The following is a 12,915-nucleotide window of genomic DNA, read 5'->3' on the forward strand; positions in this document are numbered from 1 at the left end:
CGCAGGGAAAATAAAATTTTGTATACCAGAGGTTCCATATGTTCACAGATTTTTGTTTTTCACGATAAGCAATCGAGCAGAAGGGGATGTGTCTCCAGACGATCCTCAGTTTTAGTTATAATTAATAATGATGTTTACCAATGATTTGTACGTAATTTTGTGTTTAGTTGTTTTTTTGTCATTGGGAAAGAGACATTGTGAGTTTTTGACTTTGAGGGTTTTTTGCTTTTGTGTTGATGCATGTAATTTCTAGTCAAATATCTAGTCAAATTACATTAAATTTGCAAACCATTTTACTTTCATAATTGAGATTTTTACATTGAAACTGAATATGCAGACAGACACTAGATTTATCCATCATGAAAAGTGTATGAGATGTCCTCATTTCCAGTCAGTTGTAGAGATCTGTACCACTGAAGCACCACTGACAGAATACGAATAAATGAATAAATGTGAATGTTGTATTCAAATTACTAATCAGTGTCTTTTCTCTCTCCTTTTCTCTGAATCTCTCTCCATCCGACATGCAGATCTGAATTATTGTGGTAATCATCAACCATGTAAGAATGGGGGTACTTGTACCAACACCGAACCCAACGAGTACTTCTGTGTTTGTCAGGAGGGTTTTCATGGCCGCAACTGTGACATCGGTGAGCAGAGCCTGTTAATCACAAGTAAAAATTCAGCCTGTCGCATCTTATCAAAATATGTGTGGTAACAGAATTAAACCAAGAGAATAATGTAAATGTGTTGTACAGTATGTGTTTTAAAGGGACAGCAGGAGAAGTATTATTATGGAGTTTTGGAGCTGTGAATGTCATTAGCACAGTTGCTTTTTTTTACCATGTCTCCCTGCCTGAGCTTAACTCATTATATCTTCCCTCTTCTATAATTTTCATCTGTGCAAATGAGTGGAGAGTCATGTGGCTCTGTGAGGTGTTGATAAGACATTAACATTAGGTTTGCATTAGGATTAGTTGCCTCAAAGCCAGGACGTTTTAGATAATGACTAATTAAAAAAAAGCACACGTCATTGTTTTCCTGCAAAGGTCCTTTTTTTTGATAAGTGTTATTGGAAAAACAGGTGCATGACTAAAATAACAAATCTCCTTTTTCTAACAGTGGAGCATGCGTGTCTCTCTAACCCATGTGAGAATGGTGGAACATGTATTGAAGACCCAACAGGATTCAGCTGTGTGTGTACACAGGGCTGGAAGGGACCCACCTGTGCCGCCTGTATGTGCACACGCACACACACACGCACGCACGCAACAATCAGCATCAGTCAAAGGCTGCTATTTCCTGTACTGCCGCTGCCGATTGCTTTCAGGAATATACCAAAATAAATCTGCTTAATTGGAGAACAAACAACCAGCAATCACATAGTATGATGATGTACATTTGTGCAATCCGCTTTTAGAAGTCTGGGTGATTGTTTAGAGAACAATGTAGTATTTGTATACAGTATATGGCATCACTATAATGTACTTTGAAAGGCATCTTGGAGAGATTACAACAGAAATAAAGATAGGAAATAATGAATTTCCAACAACTTGTATATCGTAAATAGGTCCCCCAACCTCAGAAAATAAAAAAACACTGTATTGATGATTGATGATTCCTGTAGCTCAGTGGTAAGAGCATTGCGTTACCATCGCAAGGTTGTGGGTTCGATCCCAGGGCACTTTTTAATTCTTATGATTACCTAAGAGTGACTAAAGATAAAGACAGTGATTAAACAAAAATGATATTTTGACCTAAACACAAACATATAAATAGTAAATTCAGAAAAACTGAAAATAAGTTTCAAATAGTCTGCTGGTGAATATATACGGCATATCATCATATGTATGTCTTTTTCCTCCATTATTCACTTTTCTTTGCTTAATGTAGACAGATTTTTTCTTACCCCTTAATTTATTGTTAATAAACTGAATTTAGATGCATTTATCAACTGTTTATATATATTATATAAATATTTGATCCTCTATTCTTCCTCTATACTTGGTTTGTAACTCCCACCACTCTGTCATCTTTACTCCTTGCACTTTTCTGTTTTTAATCCCTCTTTATGGGGCTTTATGTTTATAGTCTTTTTCACCTACTCCCTGTGTCTCTCCGGGTTTGATTTATCTGTGTTTGTTCAGAATGCACAGGGTGAGGAAGAGGAATAACAAAAGAAAGAGCGCTACTAGAACCCATAATCATTATACCATTCATCCATGTCACAGCGACATCTCCAGCGTTTACACACACACACACACAGCATATCAGGCTATTTGCACTTGTCCTCTCCCAGATGCAAATATATATTAAAATCAGACAGAATGATGGATTAACAAGCAGACAGATTCAAGAAATGATCTATAAATGTAATTTTTGTTAAGATAGAGAACATGTCTTCTCTCTGCAGCACTGTTGCACTGTGACTCCAGTCCTTGTGGGCTTGGGGCTACGTGTCAAGAGACGCCTCAGGGTTTTCAATGTCGGTGTCCTCCATTCTGGACCGGAAGAACCTGCCAGCTCGGTGGGTATAAAGAGAAATGCACAACCTTTACCTGTCCTCAGCCGTCCATACATGTCTACACTTGCCTAACTTTGCGTTTCCCCATACTCATCCTCAGCTTAACCTGATGAAACCTGCCTCTACCTGTCTAATCTTGTTGTGAACTGTCATTACCTGTTAGTAAGGTCAAAACCTGTTTGTACTTGTTTATGCTAGTATTCTTCACCTCACACTCGGGGGGGTTCGTGAACTTAACTTGCATCAAGGGATTCAATCCAGAAAACCACGAAAAAATACATCAACTGAATCATGACGTCATTGCATTGATCAGTTCATGTGTTCTTTAGGAAACGAAGCTGCGACCTTGCCGTTGTTAGCGCAATGCTCGGTCGAGCTAAATAAATTCCCAAATTGCATATCTGCACAAAGCACATTGAAATTGCTATTCATTATCCCCAAACCTAATCCGTTAACCCAGATCAGACCATTCCGACATGACATATGGCTGGATCTTCCATTAATGTTGTTGACTGGTGGGAAAATCTCTCTCGAGTCTCAGCTCAGTCTCTCTGGACTGCCAACTGCTCTGTGAAATGTAGCCATGTGTCAAAGTGACAGAAAACAGCCGGTAGCGTCGGTTTGAAAAGATCAGTCTTTGGAGGCAAGATGTGTGTTTCAATCAGTACGGACTCCTCAACTGTGCTAGAAGTTTCTTTTCTAAGCTACATGTGACCACACAGTTGAACGACATATTAATGCTGCATGTGAATCATTTTTTCTATACTTTTTTAATGAAATGAATCATTTTAACACTCCTTATGATGTGCCTTATAACATAACATCATATTTTACTGTTTAACATTGAACACATTACATGCATGTTTAACTGCGTGTGTGGTCTCTGCCTTCTGTCCTCAGACACTAATGAATGTGAGATTGGTGTGTGTGTCAATGCTCGCTCGTGCCGTAATCTGATTGGAGGATATTTGTGTGACTGCCTTCCTGGTTGGTCAGGGCCAAACTGTGACATTCGTAAGTATTAGAAGTGGCGAAAACCCATTATGAAAGGCCAGCATTTTAATGAATTTACATATTTCAGACATTAACGATGATGCCTCTTGAGATACATTTTGGAACAGAGTACCAGTACTTTTGGTCGTAAAATCATAGTCTATTTTATTGATAAACTCATATTCTGTTGAGCAAACTGAATTTAGTTAGCTAGTCTCTCTCTTCTCACTGAAACTCAATGTTCTGCAGGTTTCCACTTTGTTGCCTATTGATTTTTTGTAAATATTCTCTATTCAACAGGGAACAGTAGCTGCCAGGGTTTGTGTCTGAATGGAGGACGCTGTGAGGTTAGATACACTGTTCATTTTGTGCAGTTCACATTATGACACAATGACATTCCTTCATAAGCTTACTTTTGTCTTATGGATGTGAAGTTAGTCTGAGATTTAACCGTTCCTCTTTCAGTATGTCTAATGTATGTTTAACATGTTCTGTTTGTGTGCAGAACTCTCAGTGCGAATGCGTGTCAGGGTTCTCTGGGAAACACTGTCAGGTGGTGCTGAATGCCTGTGACAGCAACCCCTGTGTGAATGGAGGGCACTGCGTGGAGCGTCACGGTGGCAGAGGCATGTTCTGTAGCTGTCTGATGGGATACAGTGGCACTTATTGTGAGGTGAGTGAGTTTATGTTCGATGATAACATTGCTTTGGCAGAGCCATGACCTTTTGGGTGGATATGTAATATTTTGCATTATGGGCAACTAATGCAAGTTTGAGCGTTAGATGCCTAATGTAAAGCTTAAGGTAACATTGTTTTATATACTGTAGATCAGTGGCGGCTGCTGATCTTTTAAAGAGGGGAAGCTCATTTTCGGCCTAAATCATAAAAATTGTCCATTTATTTATATGTAAATTCTGCCCTACGTTCCTTTTCAAGAAAATGCTCTGTAACCCATGTCAAGAGACATGGCCAGCAGTACATTTTCTTTTTCACAGCACTTCCAGTCAGCCAGCTAACTTTGTCATACCAGGAGAGCTGAAAAGACCTGTTACTTTTCCCTATCTTTTGCACTAAATCAATCTTAGGTGTTGATCTGCCCTGCTGTTTAATTCTAAGTTTCTCCTCGTAAGAAAGACTTTCTAATGGCTTTGCCAAATTCAGGTCGACAATATTAGCACTGTCTGCCATCATGTGCAGTTTGCTAGCTGGCTAGTTCAGACTATATGAATTAATGAACAAACAATCTAATATATATATATATTTAACTCAACGGGAGGAAATGTGGGAATTATGTTAAACTGAAACAATGAATGTGGTGTGAAATTGTGTGAAATATACGATGAAGGTTGCAGCAGTTTGTCTTTCGACTACACATGCAAAATCCGCGATGGGACTGAGTTGGAAATGGAGACACAGAGTGATACGCGTCATAATCTGAAGACCACGCCCACGCCCACACCAACCGTCTCTTTGCATTGCGAGAAGCTGCCGCCTCCTTGTCATTTATGATTTATAACAAAAAAAAATGTCTAAAAGCTGATATGTGACAATGTGTATAGCAAACAAGCTAAAAAAAACAAGAAATACGTTTTTATAAGCTGTCGACCCCCAAAAAATGAGCGTTTTAGGACATAAAAGTGGATTAAAAAGAGATGACAGACCCTCCAATCATCAGGCAGACGCTCGGAGTCCGGGCCAGCCCACTCCTCCATTCATCCCAGAGACGCTGAGCGTCCGTGGGCGGGACATAATCGCAGCATTATCCAATGACCGTCTTGTTTCTAAGCACTGAAAAAAACTGTTTAAAGCAGCCCCATTGAAGTCAATGGACGCTGGGCTTCAACAGAGTAATGCACTGTACGCTACGGGAATGAATGAGAAGGAAATCGAGTCAGCCGACCTAAGTAGCTGATTCTGAACCAAATTGTTTTCGTTCGAGATGAACGTGTTTAACGCATTTTTAGTCAATAAAATGTTAACATAATAGTACATATAGTTGACCATTCATTTTTTGACAATTATAGGGGAAGCTGAGCTTCCCTTGCAGTCTTAAAGAAATCGCGTCTGCTGTAGATAATTATTAAGTCGTAGTTGTGCAATTTTTGTATCAAACTTAAATCGGTAAACAAGGACTCATATTGCAATAGTATGTTTTATGTATTCTATATGTTTCTTTTTTTTGTCATCATCATTTGTATTAATGTGTATGTACTCTACCAAGTTATTCCTAGTGTGGTCTTACTGTTTTTAGAAAAATGGAATCTTAAATAATTTTGTTCCTCATAATTAAACGCAAGCATATTAAACATTTCAATTAAATATGAACATAGTCATTTGAGCTGCCATGGTTTAAAAAAATGAAAAGATACAAATTAAACTGCTATGCAACAATGTATAAAAATGCTTTTGAAAGAAATGTGAATTGGGTTGAACTGACATTGTTAAAATGTTTACAATTTCAATTGCAACAATGACATGCATGTTACATTTTGTGTTGCACTTGAAGTTTGACAAAATTTGACCTTTTTCATCTAAAGTGTGCTCGTTCACAATACAAGCGACAAAGCGAATTGATCAAATTCATTTTAATGGAGAGCTGGCGACTTCCGGTGACACGAGCAATAGCAACTTTTGGAAAATGAGGAGCGACATTTGGGAGCAACAGCCAATAGGAGAGAAGATGCTTGCTAAAGTGATTCTTCTCCTATCAGCTCCAGCAGTGAGCATCATCAGTAGTGGGAACCACAGACATATATAAATTAACTAGACGCCTCAATGTCACCTGGATCGTACGTCAAAACCGCCGCCATATTGGTGAGGGCAAAAGCCGACTACAAAGACATACGAGTGAATGGTGGAACCGCAGTTTTCTGGATAAAACAAAACATTGTTTTCATATCTCTACAGATTTCAATACTTTTCTATTTACGTGGAGTACAGGATCGTTTTGGCTCCAGTTAAAGATGGTTAGAACTGAAAATGTATTTATTGTCATACGGAACAGTTAAAACTCATGCAAATATTTAGGCTTAATAATTGTGTACACATCGCTAATGTGAAATAATTTAAGGTGGATTAAATGCACATGATCATAACACAGCTCGTTCACTTTAAAATCATAGGAAAAATCGAAACAATTCGCCTTTACTATATGACTATATGGGCCTACTACTATTTCAGACTTGCATTAAATGGCAGAGTGTTATTTGTTTAACTATATCACATACACCTTGTTTTACCGGATATATTTTTTGTCTATGAAAATGTCAAAAATTACTGCATAAAATGCCATTTCCATAGTGAAAAACATTAGTTTTTATAAAATACGTTAATAAAACTATATTACCTTGTTCAATGATGCGAACAAATCTCAGAAAAAAATCTCTACATGTCTGTGCTTTATTCTCGACTACTGCAACGTGGTTATTTATTCTGTTGCTTGTCTTGTCTATAACATGTCACTGACATGGTGTCATCTAGTGGTGTCACAAATAATGGATTTCACGTTTCCTTATGACAACCTTTGATTTTAAAGTAGGCAATAACTATCGAGATATGAAGCAACTAGAGACATGATAAAGTTGTACTCTATGTAAACCATTGAAATATGTTAAGAAATGTAAAGTGATTGTTCTTTTAATACCGAAAAAGTCGCAGCTCTGCCATTGGGTTCAGTGGGCTTTTAGTGCACTGTTGCCCTCACTAATGGCACTGTTGACGTATCGCAGCAGCAGAGCAAAGCGGCCAATGCGGCGTCTAGGTATTTATTATGTCTATGGTGGGAACGCCCACTAGCATCCTAACCGCCAACCCCTGGTGACTTGCTGTGACAAAGTCGCTTGTAATGTGAACTTGGCATTACATTTTATCAATATGTGTTGCCTGGAAATCAAACCCACAACCTTTGCGCTGTTTACACAACGCTCTACCGACTTCTTTCTGGAATTACAAATAGTATATGGTTATGAAGTTGTGACTCATGCATAGCTTCTGGCGTCGATCTTAAAGCTTACGTCGATACTACATTGTGTTCATTCTTTGATGGTAAGTAAGGTTAATTACATGTCTTGTATTTCAGTCTGTGCTGGATGTTTGCAATCCCAACCCTTGCCCGAAGGGGGTGCCATGCAGCAGTTCAGAAGGAGGCTACACGTGTGACTGTCCTGAAGGATACTTTGGAAACGAGTGTGTGAGCCTTAAGGAGTCATGTCAAGGTCCCCATTGCCAAGGTTAGGATGTAAATCATTAAACGGTAGAAACAAATGTAAAAGTAAAGTAACTCTTTTTGTTGAATTAATCGTTCTCTTTGTCACTGTTCAGGAGCGATTTCAAATCCAGGTGGAAGTGGATTTAGTTTGTATATGGTGTTGGTTGGTGTTTTTGCTCTGCTCGTGGCAGGCGGCTGCTCTGTGTGCACACTTTTGCTCTCCCGTCTGCATCACCGTCACCGTACCAAAGAGCAGAAGCGCACTTCCGTGCCAGACGACAACGCCATCAACAACCAGCGGCAATTCTGCACTCTCATCCGTAACCTCGACCACAGCGTGGCCCTCCTACCTCCCGCCCAAACAGTGCCCACCTCAGTGCCTGCGCCCTGCAGCGAAGAGATTGAACTTACTCTCCCTCCCTCGCCCGCACCCTCCCCAGCTCTGAAACCGGCCCACGGGCCAAAGTTGGACATAAGCAACCGTGAGCGGGAGAAACTAAATCGGATCCACAATGCAGACAACCAGGAACTGGAGGTGTGACCGTTTCTCGACCGCCGGGAGGGAAACTTCCTGGCTTTGAGGATTGTGCTCGATGTGGATGATGTTTGTTAATTAACCTCTGCTGTTGAACCTTGGTCTCTGAGCTTTGCACTATGAAGACCAGAGACTGTTCAATCTGAGAAGAGAATATTGGCACAGGACCAATCCATTGTCAGCTGAGGTCCCTATATTGACAGGTCAAAATGAGCTTATGAGGACAGCGTTTTAAAGGCCAGTCGCTCAACCTTTTTTAATTTTGGATATTTAAGTGTATTTTATTGTGTTTACAGTTGTGCCCTTCATATTTGTACACCTTTGTTTGGTTGTTCATAAGCGTGGTTGTGTTTGTGTGTGCGTGCATTTGTGAGTGTGTAACAGAGATGGAGCCTCTTAAAACCTTTTGAGATCAAATAAGCATGATCTATGAGTCTCATAAGTGCATTTCTAGATTATATTTTGTATCTTGATCTGGATTTGGGTCAAGTGTAAAGGTCTTATTTAAGACTCAATATGACTTTGACGAATACAGTAGTTCACCCAGAATCAAAATGTTCATCTACTCACTCACATGCCATGTCAGGTGTACAGTATACTGTATAACTTTCTTCAGCTAAACAAAGTTATTTTAAATAACCTCAACGCCAAGGGTCACGTAGAAACCATCCTAAATTTGATTTTACGATCATTTCTCAAAGTGCGTACGCGTGATTCATAGAACGAACGTATGCACAGAAAATGTTTGTACAACTCTCTATTGGATGTGAAATCTACAAATCGCAAATTATTGTGAAATTGCGCACATCTGAACAGTTTTAGATCTCCGCCTTTTAATGATTTAATGTAATTGATATATGAAAGAGCATCTGTCAACGTCCAACTCCTATACAAGCGGCAAGAATGACTTTTATTTCCAAAAAACCTGCAGCACTCGGACAAGAAAAAGTATGTGCGTCTGCTCAGACCCTGATGTGGTGCTAAGCACTCTTTCACGTCAAAGAACGTTTTTATACATATGAACGTAGCCGTGTATTTTTGCGTATCAAGTCTGTGCGTTCGCACGTTTTATAAATAAGGTCCCACGTCTAGGGGGGCATTGATGCCCCAGATTTTTATTGGGCCCCTCCAAATAAATTCAACTGACACCTTAAACAATTGAACTATTACATAATTCTTATATGTATTATCTATTAAACGATAATCTGTCAATTTAATCACAGGAACTGTGACCCAGTCTGTTAAAACCAAGCTGACTTTTCTATCACTCTTAAAAATGTTGGGTTATTTCAGCCCATGTTGGGTCAAAAATGGACATACCCAACTGTTGGGTTGTTTCAACACAAAATGCTGGTTTGTTTTAACCCATTGTTTGGTCAAATATAAAAATAATTGGGTCGTTAATTTAACCCAACGATTGGGTTTGTCCATTTTTTTATCCAATGGGTTGAAATAACAGTATATATAATAGTGTATATAAAACAGTTTTTTTATATAAAAACCATCCAACATAGTTTAGAGAACATTTTGTGAAAATATAATCTTGGAATCAATGATATTCACTGAGAAAAGCCATGTCAAAAATAAATGTATGTTGTTATGTAAAATGAATGATTGAATTCAAACTTTAAGGCTTTTTATCTCAGAATTAGATTAAGGACTTTCACAGACCGGGTCACATATGATAAATGTAGTTGTGGGTTTTATACATGGAAAATTATGTTTGTGTAAGACAGATTTTCATATTTCAAATTTTTTAAACCTTAAACATTAGCTTCTGGTAAGCGGTTATCAACACATTCTTTAACACCTCAATCATCTCTTAAAGCTCCTTCAAATATTATGGAATAAAAATAGCTCCTATCATTCTTACAAAAATGTTGCCATACTTATTTTGATGACGATGTAAAAGTTGTTTACAAAACATGGGTTTAAAATTTTTTTTTCTTAGAACTCAAAATGATCACATTCTACCAATTATTAAATGCCAAAGTCTTTAAACCATCCTGTATGAACGGTAGCTTTTCTGTCTGCCAATAAGAGAAACATGGCATGACTGATTGACTTTGACACTGACGTTTTTTAACATACTGTTGAGTCCGTTTTGTAGCTTTGTGTTCTTATAAAGACTGACCACACAATGGAAACTGCAGTCAGCAATCCATATTTTGGAGTGTTTCTGCTTCAATCTTCTCCAGTGCATTGGAAGTGGAAATACTTTTGAAAACCTGCACCTGCAGAGATGTGCACGAAGCAAATCAGATTTTAGACAATGAACACTGCAGTATATTCATCATTTATACGCGTGAGTTTGTTACAATAGACAATCTGCTTTTTGGACTCGCAGATATGGTCTTAGTCTAGATTTTGCTCTTGTGGTGCTTTTCTGTGTCTTGGGTTTGGGTCTGGGCTGGTTTTAAATGAACAGAATGGCTGTCTTTGTGGATGGATAAATTTGCCATACATTGCCATAAAGCTGTGCACCATTATCATTATCTTGGAACTCCCTGGCTTTTTAATTTTTGCAAGAAAATGTAAACTGTGGATTTGTGCCCGTGATTGACATTAGAACAAATTATGGAGAAGATGGCAGCAAAGACTGACGAAGTGGAACTGGACGTCTTTAAAAGTCTCACTAATTATTGCCTTTTATGTTGATGATGTATGATTTTTATAATACATGGATGTATATAGCGCCATTGTATATATTTTGTACATATAACGTTTTTTTCCCATTTTGTACTCTGGATACTTGCAAAACGTCACCATTTTAATTTCCTATTTCCACTCCGAGGGTATTTGCCGCAAGATCGGATTGTAATTAAAGTGCAGTTATCAACCAAAGCAAATAGTTGTTTTTGTGAGTGTATGAGTGGATTTTATTAGCATTGTAGAATGACTATAGACTACTTTGGAAGACGTAAACAACTCTGGTCCAGAACTTTCTGTTTCAGTTTTTAAACCTACATAAACATTTGAAGAGGAATACACCATACAGAATGTTCAGGACTGAATCAAAATGTAAATCAAAATTCAAGATGTACTTATATATGTAAAAAATACTGTTTTAACCAGTGTTTACATTTTGCGAAGTGGTCTATACTGGGGTGTATGTGTGCCAATATCAGCGCTATATTGTTGTGTATAACATTTTCTTTGTTGTCTATTTTGCCATTATGTAAGATGTGTGGAGTGAATAAAATAACATTCAATTATAGAGGATCCTCCCCTTAACGGCACTCACTTCATAATGTAAACTTAGACACAAGTTACATTTTAGTTGTGCAAATCTGACTGAATTGTTAAAAAAACAATTTGCCTAAGACTCAAACATCACTTTTTATGTGGGAGAGTATAAACATAATACTGTGCGCATTGGAGCGTTTCTGGGACACTGAGTCAGAGGTCAGCAGAGAGTGTGAGTGTCAGACCTGTGGATATGACAAATGTGACCTTTGACCTCTCACAGACAGGGAATGGGCGGATATAATTATTCCCTTCCTGTTCCCACCCGTCCGTGAGGAAATGTAGGAAGTTCAGTCCTTATAAAACACATAAATGATCACACTGGCACACAGTAAACCAGTGACACACACCTGCTGTGTCTCAGGATACCCAGCCTTACCCTCATTAACTCCATTGTACAGCGCATCAGCATCTGAAATAAGTATTCTTCCTGTCAGAATTTTGGTACTCCCTAAACTCAAGACCCGTGTGATGGAAAATATGCTTGAGGGCTTCATTAAAATGTCTATGAGACATATGTGTCTAGCAAGAATTAGGGGGGCTTTATTGATCTATACGCCACAAAATGAATAAATAGTGAAAAACATACCATCCCATGATTATATGAAGCTATAAAAATATCAAATCTGATATATATCATATCTATAAATCTGTATGAATTTCTTTTTTTTGGATGAACACAGAAAAAATATATTTTAAAGAATGCTTGTCACCAAACAGTTCTTGCACAATTGACTACCGTAGTAGGAAAATATGCTTTAAAAATGTCTTTCCTCTGTTGAACAACATGATATTTTGAAGAATGAAAACAAACTGTTCTGGGGCACTTTTGTAGTGAACGGTGGCCGAGAAGTGTTAGATTACAAGCATTCTTCCAAACGTCTTTCTCAGTGTTCATCAGAAAATAGAAACTAAAACAGATTTGGGTGAGTAAATGACAGACTTTTTATTTTTGGGTGAACTGACCCTTTAACAAAGACATTTTCCTGTGTTAAATAGAAGTTGTTTTTCATAAACAGCCTCCAAGAGCTCAACATTTTTGCAAGCCATGAGTTCTGTTTATTATTTCATTCATGTGAGCACAACTCCCTATGAGGGAGTCTTCATCTCAACTCTGCAGTGACATTTAGTGGTCATCTGGTGTTTTTGCATTCTTCGATTTTAAGTAATTACCTCATATCTGTAAAACCAAAGATACAAAAAAAAAACTTGAAATCTCATGTGCCAATAACAATAACCTTCGGAAGGTGGTCTAAAATCCTATCAAAATCCTATTTTGTTCTGAATAAAACATGTGGTTACAAATAACTTGGCAATCTAAAATAAATTTGATTTACCCTGCAGTGTGTCTGCAGTGACTCGGTCTCCTGATTCCCACAAGATAATTATTACCACCTATCTGTAAGGGCA

At 38.1% G+C, this 12,915-nt stretch overlaps 1 protein-coding gene across 2 annotated transcripts in view; it reads left to right on the forward strand.

Moving 5' to 3' along the window:
* Positions 1–11,373, forward strand: part of LOC130435648 (protein jagged-1b) — a 42,668-nt gene extending 31,295 nt beyond the window's left edge. The window contains exons 9-16 of one of the 2 annotated variants that reach the window (XM_056766413.1): positions 531–650; positions 1,123–1,236; positions 2,414–2,527; positions 3,425–3,538; positions 3,818–3,864; positions 4,023–4,190; positions 7,596–7,746; positions 7,838–11,373. In XM_056766413.1, the coding sequence (XP_056622391.1) occupies positions 531–650; positions 1,123–1,236; positions 2,414–2,527; positions 3,425–3,538; positions 3,818–3,864; positions 4,023–4,190; positions 7,596–7,746; positions 7,838–8,265 (1,256 nt within the window). In that variant the 3' untranslated portion in view covers positions 8,266–11,373. The remainder of the gene's footprint in view (positions 1–530; positions 651–1,122; positions 1,237–2,413; positions 2,528–3,424; positions 3,539–3,817; positions 3,865–4,022; positions 4,191–7,595; positions 7,747–7,837) is intronic. The other variant, XM_056766414.1, reaches the window with a different exon arrangement.
* Positions 11,374–12,915: the final 1,542 nt, after the last annotated feature.

This window comes from Triplophysa dalaica, chromosome 14, assembly GCF_015846415.1.
Source record: "Triplophysa dalaica isolate WHDGS20190420 chromosome 14, ASM1584641v1, whole genome shotgun sequence".
NCBI lineage: Eukaryota > Metazoa > Chordata > Actinopteri > Cypriniformes > Nemacheilidae > Triplophysa > Triplophysa dalaica.